The sequence below is a fragment of the Chiloscyllium punctatum genome, chromosome 9 (assembly GCF_047496795.1).
Source record: "Chiloscyllium punctatum isolate Juve2018m chromosome 9, sChiPun1.3, whole genome shotgun sequence".
Classification (NCBI taxonomy): domain Eukaryota; kingdom Metazoa; phylum Chordata; class Chondrichthyes; order Orectolobiformes; family Hemiscylliidae; genus Chiloscyllium; species Chiloscyllium punctatum.
In genome coordinates, this window is record NC_092747.1 from 4,039,367 (window position 1) to 4,052,040 (window position 12,674).

The following is a 12,674-nucleotide window of genomic DNA, read 5'->3' on the forward strand; positions in this document are numbered from 1 at the left end:
TCTAATGAAAGCAGCCTCAAGTCCCTCAGCCTTTCCTCGTAAGACTTTCCCTCCATATCAGGCAACATCCTAATAAATCTCCTCTGCACCCTTTTCAAAGCTTCCACATTCTTCCTATAATGCAGTGATCAGAACTGTACTCAATACTCCAAGTGTGGCCGCAACAGAGTTTTGTACAGCTGCAGTATGGCTCCAAAACTCAATCCCTCTCCAATAAAAGCTAACACACCATATACCTTCTTAACAACCCTATCAACCTGGGTGGCAACTTTCAGGGATCTATGCTCATCCACACTACCAAGAATCTTACCATTAGCCCAGTACTCTTTATTCCTGTTGCTCCTTCCAAAATGAATCACCTCACACTGTTTCACATTAAACTCCATTTGCCACCTCTCAGCCCAGTTCTGCAGCTTTTCTATGTCCCTCTGTAACATCCTTCAGCGCGGTCCATAACTTCACTGACCTTACCTTTGAGAAGGCGGCCTTCTTGAACTGCAGCAGCTCCATTTGATGTTGGTAGACCCCAATGACCTTAGGGAGGGATTTATAAACATTACAATCACACAATCTGGATCATTATCACTTTGCTGCATGTGGGATCTTGCTATGCACAGACTAGCTGCAGTATCTACCTAAATGTGACAGTGAGTGCAAAGTGTTCTAAGTTTGCTGTGGTGGTAAAAAGTGGTTAAATAAAACCAAATCTTTCTTCCTTTCTACCTTCTCTATGATGAGATTTCTTTCCCATCAGCAACATGAACAGCTCTTACATGCAGCAACCAGCCCAGTCAGGAACACACTGCAGAGTCTCATGTCTCTCTAGGAACACATTTTCAGGGGCTCAGCAAATACTGCTCACCATGGATACTGTGAGAAGTTATTGCCTTCTTTTCAAATCACAGTAATCCATCAGTCTGTCAAAGCAGTTTGAAATGATGCTGTCATACAGCAGCGCCAATTTAAAACTGGGATGGGGAGGAATTTCTTCTCTCAGAGGGTTCAGAGTCTTTGGAACTCCTTGTCACAGAACGTCCTTATGTATATTTAAGGTGGAATAAATTCTAGATCAGTTGAGGAATCAAGGGTTGTGGGGAAAGGTCAGGAAAGTGGACATTTTGTCAGCCCTGATCCTATTGAATGGCAGAGCAGACTTAATGGGCCAAATTCTGATTTTATATTGTCTTGTGGGGCCATGTCAGAGAACAGTAAAGAGTCAACCACTTTGGGAGACACATAGCCATGGTAGGATGGCAGATTTCCTTTCCTGAAGGTCATTGTGTACCAGTTGTTTTTTACAACAAGCTGACAGTGTGAGGTCATATTCACTGATCCCAGCTTTTTATTGCAATGTCAATGATCAAACTGAGCTACTGGTTGGGCTCATTTCTCTCAATCCAGTCAGACAAGTGTTACACCACTGTAACCTGTGCCAAGCTTTTTAACTTGCCTCTTGTGAGATGCAGCCTAGACCCCAGAATTTGGGAAAATCCCCCCTTGTTGAAAAAAAAATGGCCAACTCTCCAGTCTGTATGAACCTCAGGAAAGAGATATTGTTAAGGATCTAACTGTACAGATTACCCTAAATAATGCAATAAGAAAAGGGTCATAATCTAAAGGCATGTTGCACAATCTGGACTTACATTTCCTCAAATTTAGAATTTGATTTAATTTATTGTTGTCACATGCACCTAAGTACAGTGAAAAGTTTTGTTTTGTGAGCAGTACAGGCAGACCATAGCAACAAGGACATATAGATCATGGGAGACTAGACAGAGCGAGGGATACAGGGTTACACTGAACAGAGGTGCACAAAGCAAGGTCAATGTCAGATTTGAAGTTAGAGAGGTCCACTCAGCAGACCAATAATAGCTGTTCTTGGAGCCATTGGTGCATGGGTTCAAGCTTGTGTCTTCTGCCTTACAGAAGAGGGTGGAAGAGAGTATTATCAGGGTAGGAGGGGTCTTTGATAATGTTAGCAACCTTTTTGCAGCAATGAGAAATGTAGATGGAGTCCATGGATGGAAGGTTGGTTTGCCTGATGGTCTGGGCTGTGCACACAACCTTCTGCAGTTTTGTATGGTCCTGGGCAGTCGCCATTCCAGGCCATTATGCAATGTGCTTTCTATGGTGCATTTGTAAAGGTTGGGTGAGGGTCCTTATGGACATGCCAAATTCCTAATCATCCTGAAGAAGAGGAGGCATTGTTATGCCTTCTTGACCATCGCATGTACATGGGAAGTCCAGGGCAGATTGTTGGTTAATGTCACTCCGAGGAACTTCCCGACCCTCTCCATCTCAGCTCTGTTGATGTTGATATTAGTGTGTTTTCCACCTTTCTTCCTGATGTCAGTGATCAATTCTTTTGTCTTGCTGACATTGAGAGAAAGATTGTTATGATTGCGCAATGACACCGAGCACTCTATGCCTTTGTATTCTGACTCAACATTGTTCGATATTCACCAACAACAGTGCTGTGTGTGCGTGCGTGTACCTAACATTTGAGCCAGGCCATTCAGGAGCGATGACAGAAGGCACCTCCTCTTCCATGGCCATTCTCCCTCTAATGCAGCATGTGTAGGGATAAGGAGCTTCAGTCATGTACATAGATTGGAGAAGCTGGGACTGTTTTGCTTGGGAAAGAGAAGGTTGACAGGAAGTTTTAATGAGGTATTCAAAACCAAGAGGGCTTTGGAGAGGGGTGATCAATTCCCTTGGGTAGAAAGATCAAGAATGACAGGGCACAGTTTTAAGGTAATTAGCAAAAGAAGCAATAGAGACAAAAAATAAATTCACACAGCAAGCAGTCAGGATGTGGGAGGTACTGCCTGAAGCTGTGGTGAAGGAAGATTTAATCAAGGCTTTCAAAAGATAATTATCTGAGAAGGAAGTCAGGCAGAAAAGAGACTGTTCATTCAGACAGCGGTACAGAATTGATGGGCTGAACGTCCTTTGTGTGGCAACAATTCTTTGCTTCTGTGACAAAGGAGCTTGGAATTCTAACTCTCTCTTCCACCTCCAAAAGCTATAGAGAGTGGAAGTAAATTTTCAATTATCAAACAAAGATCTTTGGCCAAACTAAAGGTAGGAAGGAGGTAAGATCCTAATTGAGTGAGGTTTAATGGAACAGAGGACCAGGCACAATGATCACCTTCTGTTACAGCACTTTGTGGAAGGTGGATTTTGTTTATGGCCCAAATTCATCTCTTGAGCATGTCTAAATGAATTGCTTCTGTTCCCACAGGGTCTGATGCATATGGTCCTCCAAAAATCATTGTACCCAGTGGAACGACTGTCAAAGCTGAGCTAGGTAAGTATGACCACTGTATGCACATTACATCTTGATTTGAGAACCACCACTGTAACTGACAGCCCTATGGGCACTGGTGTTGAACTGACAGAGAGCTAGAACACTTCACATTCATTCTGGGAATGTGCTGACTGTGCTGAGCTAACTGGGATGTTGCACCTTGTGTCTGCTTCTTCAACCTGATGTAGGGACAGGGAGGCAATTTCAGAAAGGGCAAGATTATAAAGAACCAGTGACTGCTTGGATCCAGCACATAACCCTCTCTGCTGAGGAAGAACAGTGGGTTCAGGTATGAGTTCAGAGATTTGATCAGAAGTTTTTACGTTCAGAGCACTACTGACAGTGTGCCACACTGTTGGAGGGTCAGTGCTGAGGGAGTGCCACACTGTTGGAGGGTCAGTGCTGAGGGAGTGCCACACTGTCGGAGGGTCAGTGCCAAGGGAATGCCGCACTGTCGGAGGGTCAGTGCTGAGGGAGTGCCGCATTGTCAGAGGGTCATTGCTGAGGGAGTGCCACACTGTTGGGAGGGTCTGTGCTGAGGGAGTACCACACTGTCGGAGGGTTAGTGCTGAGGCAGTGCCGCACTGTCGGAGGGTCATTGCTGAGGGAGTGCCACACTGTCAGAGGATCATTGCTGAGGGAGTGCCACACTGTCAGAGGGTCAGTGCAGAGGGAGTGCCACACTGTCGGAGGTCAATGCTGAGGCAGTGCCGCACTGTCAGAGGGTCAGTGCTGAGGGAGTGCCACACTGTCGGAGGTCAATGCTGAGGCAGTGCCGCACTGTCAGAGGGTCACTGCTGAGGTAGTGCCACACTGTCGGAGGACAATGCTGAGGGAGAGCCACACTGTCAGAGGGTGAGTGCTGAGGGGATGCATTTCTTATTTTTATTCACTTATTAATTCCACTAGCTACTATGATGGGAGTTGAACCCTTACTCCAGGGAATGAACCTAGTTCTCTGAATTGCAAATCCAGTGAGAGCCTTTTCTCTCTCATCCTCCAACTCCCACCCCCAGAGGGTTATTATGTAGGAAACATATCAGCCAGTATTTCTTTCACACTCAGAGATATGGGTGCCAGTTTAATGACTCAGCTGAATAAAAGTAGCACTGCAGGCAATGCAGCACTCACTCAGTACCGGAATGAGAGCCTCAGCCTGGATTGTAGGTCTTGAACTTAAACAGTGGTGCCGACTGAGCCACAGCTGAACACCAACTGCACCATGAATACGATTGATATTTTGTCAGGGTGGTAATATTACCTATTGTACAAGAGCTGAACTGGGCAATACAGACATTCACAAAAATCAATCTTTACTTCCCTGCAGGCAAATCGCTGAAGCTAAACTGCCAAGCAATTACTTGCTATACTGACAAATTTTCCACAATCATTTACTGGTTGGCAAACCACGAGTTCATCGAGGATGTGTTTGAGAACAGCAGGGTGAAAGAAGGACAGGAAATGTAAGTTAATACATTAAACTATGACTTGGTGTAAATATCTAGTCAGGTGAGATATCTAAGTCATAGCGTCACACAGCACAGAAACAGACCCTTCGGTCCAGCCAGTCCATGCCAAACATAATCCCAAACTAAATTCGTCCACCTGCCTGCTCCTGACCCATATCTCTTCAAACCTTTCCTATTCATGTAGTTACCAAATGTCTTTTAAACATTGTAATTGTATCCACAGCCACCACTTCCTCAGGAAGTTCACTTCATACACAAATCACCCTCTTTTTTTTATATATAACTCTGCTCTCACCTTAAAAATGTACCATCTAATCTTGAAACCTCCCTCACAACCTCCTATGGTCCAGTGAAAAATGTCCCAGCCTATTCAGCCTTTCTTTATAACTCAAACCTCCATTACCAGACAATGTTCTGGTAAATAAAATCTGAAAGAACTGTGGATGTTGTAAATCAGAAACAAAAGCAGAGATTGTGGGGAAAGCTCAGCAAATCTGGCAGCACTGCAGAGAGGAATCAGAGTTAATGTTTCGGATCAAGTGAAGAAGGATCATTCAGCTTGAAACGTTAACTCGTGATTCTCTCCACAGACCGGTTGAGCTTTTCCAGCAATTGCTGTTTTTGTAACATCTTAGTAAATCGCTCTGAACCCTCTCTCCAACTTAATAATATCCTTCCCATATAACTGGACTGGAACTGGACACAGTGTTCCAGATGAGGCCTCACCAATGTCCTGTACAACCTCAACATGACTTCCCAACTTCTGTACTCAAAGGACTGAGCAATGAAGCCAAGAGTGTCAAACACCTTTTTAACCACCCTGAATATAAGTGATGCAAACTTCAAAGAATTATATACCTGCACCCTTAGGTCCTTCAGTTCTGCAACACTACCCAAGGCCCTACAATTAATTGTGTAAGCCCTACCTTTGTTTGTTGGACCGAAATGCAATACCCCGCATTTATCCAGATTGAAATCCATCTGCTATTTTTCAGCCCATTGACCCAGTTGATCAAGATTCCTTCACAACCTTAAACCTTCTTCACTGCCCACTATGCCACTAATTTTGGTGTTGCCCACAAATTTACTAACCACACCTTCTATACTCTCATCCAAATCATTTATATAAATGACAGACAAAAGAGGACCCTCAACCAGTCCCTGTGGAACACTGGTGACAGGTCTCCAGTCTGAAAAGCAATCCTCTAACTTCCACTGACTCCTGCTGTTAAGCCAATTATGTATCCAGTTAGTTATCATGTGTAACGATCTGTTGGAAGTCACTGTCTAGACTAACACAGGGGTGGATCTAACAGGATCAGTCAGGGCAAACGCAGGGAGTCCAGAACCTGGGGATATGGGGTAGGCAATTTAGGATTGAGATGAGGAGACATTTCTTCACCTAGATAATGAGGAACATGTAGAATTTTCTGCCACAGAAAACGTTGAGGCCAGAACATTGAAATGCTTTCAAAAAGGATGTAGATATAGTTCTTAAGACTAAAGGGACCAAAGGATATGGGGAGAAAATGGGAACAGGGGACTGAGATGGATGATGCACCATGATCATATTGAAAGAAGGAGCAGGCTCCATTACGATGATCACATCCCTAGGAACAGGTGACAGCTGCACACCTCAGGAGCAGAAGGTAGGGACGGAACAGAATTGAAGGCAAGCTTATAGGGCAGAGGAGAATGGAAAGTCTGCACAAAGATTCGGCTCTACCAACACCATTTCAGGAACATTAACAGACAAATGAGCAACTGAAGCATTAAGCAGACATTAAGCAAGGTGATTTGAAAGAGGAAGAGCTGAGAGCAAGAAAGTTAAGGAGGGAACTCCAGAGCTTAGGGCCTGAAGGTATGGCGGCCTGTGGTGGAGTGATCAAAGCAGGTGGCACAAACAAACCCAGAACTCAAGCAGCATTAGCATCTTATTGGACTCAAAAAATGTTTTTCTCCACATCTGCAGTCAGACCTATAGTGTTCCTCCAAAACTTACTATTTGCATTTCAGATCAATTTCAGCATCCATATTTTGCTTTTATTGGAGGATTGGAACGATTGAAGGGCTATAGATACAGAGGTACAGAGTCACGGAGAGAATGGCATGTGGGAGATTGGGGAAGGTGTTGAACCAAGGCAGGTTAACAAATTCCTCAGGCATAACTCTGTTCACTAAGTTAACCTTGATGTATCGCAGCCTACTCCTCAGCCAGTATTTCCTCCTGACATGACAATATCAGCTCTTCCATCACCTCTTCACAGATTTATGACTGAAAATGGAAAAACTCTTATCCAGAAATATTTGGAGTTCACCAAAGTCACGCCTGGAGATTTCAAGACTAACTTCACGTGTGCTGTGCTGAATCCCACTGGAAGTTCAGTGAAAACCATCACCTTAGGTAAATGAACAGCAGGTGGCAGAAATGCTAGCAAGTGAGCAGCTTCAGAATGAGCTGGTAGTAAAGCTCATCAACTGCAGTGGAAGGAAAGAACATGCATTTAGCAGCAACAGAATTGCAATATTGCAGAGGCTATGCAGCACAGTCAGTCATGTAATATAGGGAACCGGGGTGGGGTGTGGCAGTGTTCGGTTTAGTTCAGTTGACTGGACAGCTTGTTCACAAAGCACTATGATGCCAACAGTGTTGGTTCGATTCCCATCACTGGCTGAGGTTACCATAAACAACTATCCCTTTCAACCACTCCCGTCACCCGAGTCACAGTGACCATCAGGTTAAATCACCACCAGTCCTTTCTAATGAAAGACAAGCCATATGGTCTGGTACGACTATGGTAATGACTAGGGAAATGGGACAATTTACAAAATAAACTCGATCTGCAATATTGGTTAAGAGCTTGGTGTGGTGCAAACAACAGAGACAAATTCTCTGCTCTGCGTCTAAATGGTCTATGAAATTCCCAAATCTCAGCAGCAATCCAAAACAATGGTGCAGCGTCCTCTCAGTGCTCACCCTCTGACAGTGTAGCATTTGCATAGCACTGACTCTCTTAACTCTTTGCACTCCCTCAATACTGACCATTGGACAGTGCCACATTTCCTCAGTAATCACTCTCTGAATTGCTGTACCTCCTCAAGTCTGACCACTTGACAGTGCAGCATTCCCTCAATACTGACTGACAGTATAGCACTGTGACATTGTACTGACCACACAGGATTCTCCCTCATGAGTGTTCACCGATAGAAAAACAGGTGGTGGGAGAAGCTCTGATTTTTCACAAGCAATATGTTACAGATCTACTTTAACTTCACCTGTGCTTTCCAGGCTGTGTGAATCATCCTCCCACTCCCCTCTATCCCAGTCACGATAGAGATATATGATTTTAATGTTGCTGCACTACAATTCTTTTTTGGATCTGAACTCATTTTGTCAAATTGGATTTTGGGGAATCCAAGATGGAGGACTGTAAAAAATTCTGGCGGTAACAGGTTGCTCTTTTTTTGAGGTATTTTAGGTGTTAGAGGTGAATTCCTCAAATTCCAGGAGCGGCAATTACTGTTTTATATGCTGTTGCATTGTTTTGGAACTTTAAAGAAAAGGTCAAAACAACAGCACTTTTAAAAGGGAGACTAACAGACAAAGACAGCACATGCTGAAAATGTGTTGCTGGAAAAGCGCAGCAGGTCAGGCAGCATCCAAGGAGCAGGAGAATCGACGTTTCGGGCATGAGCCCTTCTTCAGGACTCTTTGGGCATGAGCCCTTCTTCAGCCGCAGCTACACTGGCACCACTCCTCACCTTTTCCCCCGCTACATCGATGACTGTATCAGCGCTGCCTCGTGCTCCCACGAGGAGGTTGAACTGTTCAAAAAAAAACCTCTGCCCAAAGACAGCACATGGTCAGGTCAGTGCACGAGAGCAAGAGAGAAAGAAACCCATACTGCTGACACAGCAGTCAACCTGCGCAGTTACTGCTTTTGCTGTTGAATTCATATATCACTGGACATCAGTGTGTGACTGGGAAAATTAACAAACAGAAAAGTTCACAACTGAGCTTGAAGGAACCTGTTTGGGAGAGGTTACAACACAGAAACAGATAAGTGAATAAATTTAAAGTATAGCCTTGCTGTTAATCTACAATAGTGAGTAGAGTTGATTCTTTCGTGATTATATGTTTTATTGAGATATGTCTTTTGATTAAATTTAAAAATATATGACGTAAGTATTAAGTTAGCCTGGAGCAGTGTTTTGCAGAGGAATAAGACAGTGCTATTTTCTGGGTCTGTAGATTGGAAGAAGCAAAAATGGCCCTTAGTATAGTGATATGCTCTTCTTGTCAGAATTTAGGGAGAGTTTACATGTTATGAGGATTATATCTGCAATAAATGCCACTGGTTGTGAATCCTATCAGATCAAATGGATTAGTTGGAACGACAGGTAGAGGCAATGAGGAATTTACAAGAGCAAGGTGGTGTGATGGATGGCAGTTACAGGAAGGGAGAAAAGTCACAGGTAGAGTCACATAAATGGGTTAATTCCAGGAAAGTTAAGAGAGGTACATGGGTAGTGCAGGAGTCTTCTGTGACTATCCCCATTTCAAATAAGTATACTGGTTTGGAAAATGTAGGGGATAATGGATTCTCAGGGGAATGTAGCACGAACAGACAAGTTTCTGGTATCGAGACTGGCTCTAATGCAATGAGGGGTACATCATGTTCCAAGTGATAGATTGTGATAGGGGACTCTAATCAGAGGCACAGACAGACGTTTCTGTGGCCAGCAGTGAAAAATCAGAATAGTGTGTTGCCTCCCTGGTGCCAGGATCAAGGATGTCTCAGAGAGGGTGCAGAATGTTCTCAAAGGGGAGAGAGGCCCGCAGGAGGTCATTGTACATATTGGAACCAACGACATAAGAAGAGAAAAGGATGACATTCTGAAGGGTCAATACAGAGAGTTAGGCAGGAATTTAAAAAGGAGGTCCTCGAGAGTAGTCATATCTGGATTACTCCCAGTTCTATGAGCGAGTGAGGGTAGGAATAGGAGGATAGAGATGAATGCATGGCTGAGGAGCTGGTTTACGGGAGAAGGATTCACATTTTTGGATCATTGGAATCTCTTCTGGGGTAGAAGTGAACTGTACAAGGATGGATTGCACATGAATTGGAGATTTGCTAGAGCTGTTGGGAGGATTTAATCGAGTAAGGTGGGGGTGGGAGCGGGGGCCAGGGAGATAGCGTGGAAAAAGATCAATTGCAGACTGGTACAGTTGGGAAAAGGAGCAAGTCAAACAGTCAGGGCAGGCAGAGACAACACAGAGAACAAGGTAGGACTGATAAATTTAACTGCATTTCCTTCAATACAGGAGGCCTAATAGTGAAGGCAGATAAACTCAGGGCATGGTTAGGAACATTGGACTGGGATATCATAGCAATTACAGAAACGTGGCTCAGGGATGGACAGGACTGGCAGCTTAATGTTCCAGGATACAAATGCTATAGGAAAAACAGAAAGGGAAGCAAGAGAGGAAGAGGAGTGGCGTTTTTGATAAGGAATAGCATTACGGTTGTACTGAGGATGTTCCCAGAAATACATCCAGGGAAGTTATTTGGGTGGAACTAAGATATAAGAAAGGGATGATCACCTTATCGGGACTGTATTGTAGACACCCTAATAGCGGGAAATTGGGAGACAAATTTGTAAGATCTCAGCTATAGGGTGGTTATGGTAGGGGATTTTAACTTTCCAAAAATAGGCAGTGTAAAGCGTTGAGATGGAGAGGAATTTGCTAAGTGTGTACAAGGAAGTTTTCTGATTCAGTATGTAATTTTACCTTCTAGAGAAAGTGCAAAACATGACCTACTTTTGGGAAATAAAGTAGGGCAGGTGACTGAGGTATCAGTGGGGGGAGCACTTTGGGGCCAGTGACCATAATTCTATTAGTTTTAAAATAGTCATGGGAAAGGATAGACCAGATCTAAAAGTTGAAGATCTAAATTGCAGAAAGGCCAATTTTGACAGTATTAGGCAAGAACTTTCAAAAGCTGATTGGGTGCAGATGTTTCTTGGTAAAGGGACGGCTGGAAAATGGGAAGATTTCAGAAATGAGATAACGGGAGTCCAGTGACAGTATATTCCTGTTCGGGTGAAAGGAAACGCTGGTAGGTGTAGGGAATGCTGGATGACTAAAGAAATTGAGGGTTTAGTTAAGAAAAAGAAGAAAGCATATGTCAGTTATAGACAGGATAGATCGAGTGAATCCTTAGAGTATAAAGGCAGTAGGAGTATACTTAAGAGGGAAATCAGGAGGGCGAAAGGGGACATGAGATAGCTTTGGCAAATAGAGTCAAGGACAATCCAAAGGGTTTTTACAAATACATTAAGGACAAAAGGGTAACGAGAGAGAGAATGGAGCCCCTCAAAGATCAGCAAGGCGACCTTTGAGAGGAGCCGCAGGAGATGGGGGAAGATACCATATGAGTATTTTGCATCAGTGTTTACTGTAGAGAAGGGCATGGAAGATACAGAATGTAGGGAAATAAATGGTGACATTTTGAAAAAAATGTCCATATTACAGAGAAGGAAGTGCTGGATGTATTGAAATGCATAGACGTGGATAAAGCCCCAGGACCTGATCAGGTGTACCCTAGAATTCTGTGGGAAGCTAGGGAAGTAATTGCTGGGCCCCTTGCTGAGATACTTGTATCACTGATAGTCACAGGTGAGTTGCTGGAAGACTGGAGGTTGGCTAATGTGGTACAACTATTTCAGAGAGAAGGTAAGGACATGCCATTGGAATTATAGACCAGTGAGTCTGACGTCGGTGGTGGGCAGGTTGTTGGAGGGAATCCTGAGGGACAGGATGTACATGTATTTGGAAAGACAAGGACTGATTAGGGATAGTCAACATGGCTTTGTGCGTAGGAAATCATGTCTCACAATCTTGATTGAGGTTTTTGAAGTAACAATGAAGATTGATGAGGGCAGAGTGGTAGACATGATCTACAAGGACTTCAGTAAGGCGTTCGACAAGATGCCCCATGGGAGACTGGTTAGCAAGGTTAGATCTCATGGAATACAGAGAGAAGTAGCCATGTGAATACAGAACTGGCTCAAAGGTAGAAGACAGAGGGTGGTAGTGGCGAGTTGTTTTTCAGATTGGAGGCCTGTGACTAGTGGAGTGCCACAAGGATCAGTGCTGGGTCCACTGCTTCTCGTCATTTATATAAATGATTCAGATGTGAGCATAAGAGGCACAGTTAGTAAGTTTGCAGATGACACCAAAATTGGAGGTATAGTGGATGGCAAAGAAGATTACCTCAGATTACAACGGGATCTTGATCAAATGGGCCAATGGGCCGAGAAGTGGCAGATGGAGTTTATTTCAGATAAATGCGAGGTGCTGCATTTTGGGAAATCAAATCCTAGCAGGACTTATACATTTAATGGTAAGATCCTAGGGGGTATTGCTGAACTGAGATATCTTGGAGTGCAGTTTCACAGCTCCTTGAAAGTGGATAGGATAGGTAGGTAGGATAGTGAAGGCGGCGTTTGGTATGTTTTCCTTTATTGGTCAGAGTATTGAGTACAGGAGTTGGAAGGTCATGTTGCAGCTGTACAGGAATTTGGTTAGGGCACATTTGGAATATTGCATGCAATTCTGGTCTCCTTCCCATCGGAAGGAAGTTGTGAAACTTGAAAGGGTTCAGAAAAGATTTACAAGGATGTTGCCAGGGTTGCAGGATTTGAGCTAGACAGCAAGGTTGAATAGGTAAAATCAAGGACTGCAGATGCTGGAAACCAGAGTCGAGATTAGAGTGGTGCTGGAAAAGTGCAGGTCAGACAGTATCCGAGGAACAGGAAAATCGACATTTCGGGCTTTTTCCAAAATGTCAATTTTCCTGCTCCTTGGATGCTGCTTGACCTGCTGTGCT

General features: G+C 43.9%; 1 protein-coding gene across 3 annotated transcripts in view; it reads left to right on the forward strand.

Moving 5' to 3' along the window:
• The window catches only part of LOC140480977 (interleukin-1 receptor type 2-like), a 52,388-nt gene that overhangs the window by 35,482 nt on the left and 4,232 nt on the right, over positions 1 to 12,674 (forward strand). For 2 of the 3 annotated variants that reach the window (XM_072576585.1, XM_072576584.1), the window contains 3 exons: positions 3,245 to 3,310; positions 4,638 to 4,773; positions 7,047 to 7,183. In XM_072576585.1, coding sequence (XP_072432686.1) covers positions 3,245 to 3,310; positions 4,638 to 4,773; positions 7,047 to 7,183 — 339 coding nt within the window. The remainder of the gene's footprint in view (positions 1 to 3,244; positions 3,311 to 4,637; positions 4,774 to 7,046; positions 7,184 to 12,674) is intronic. The other variant, XM_072576586.1, reaches the window with a different exon arrangement.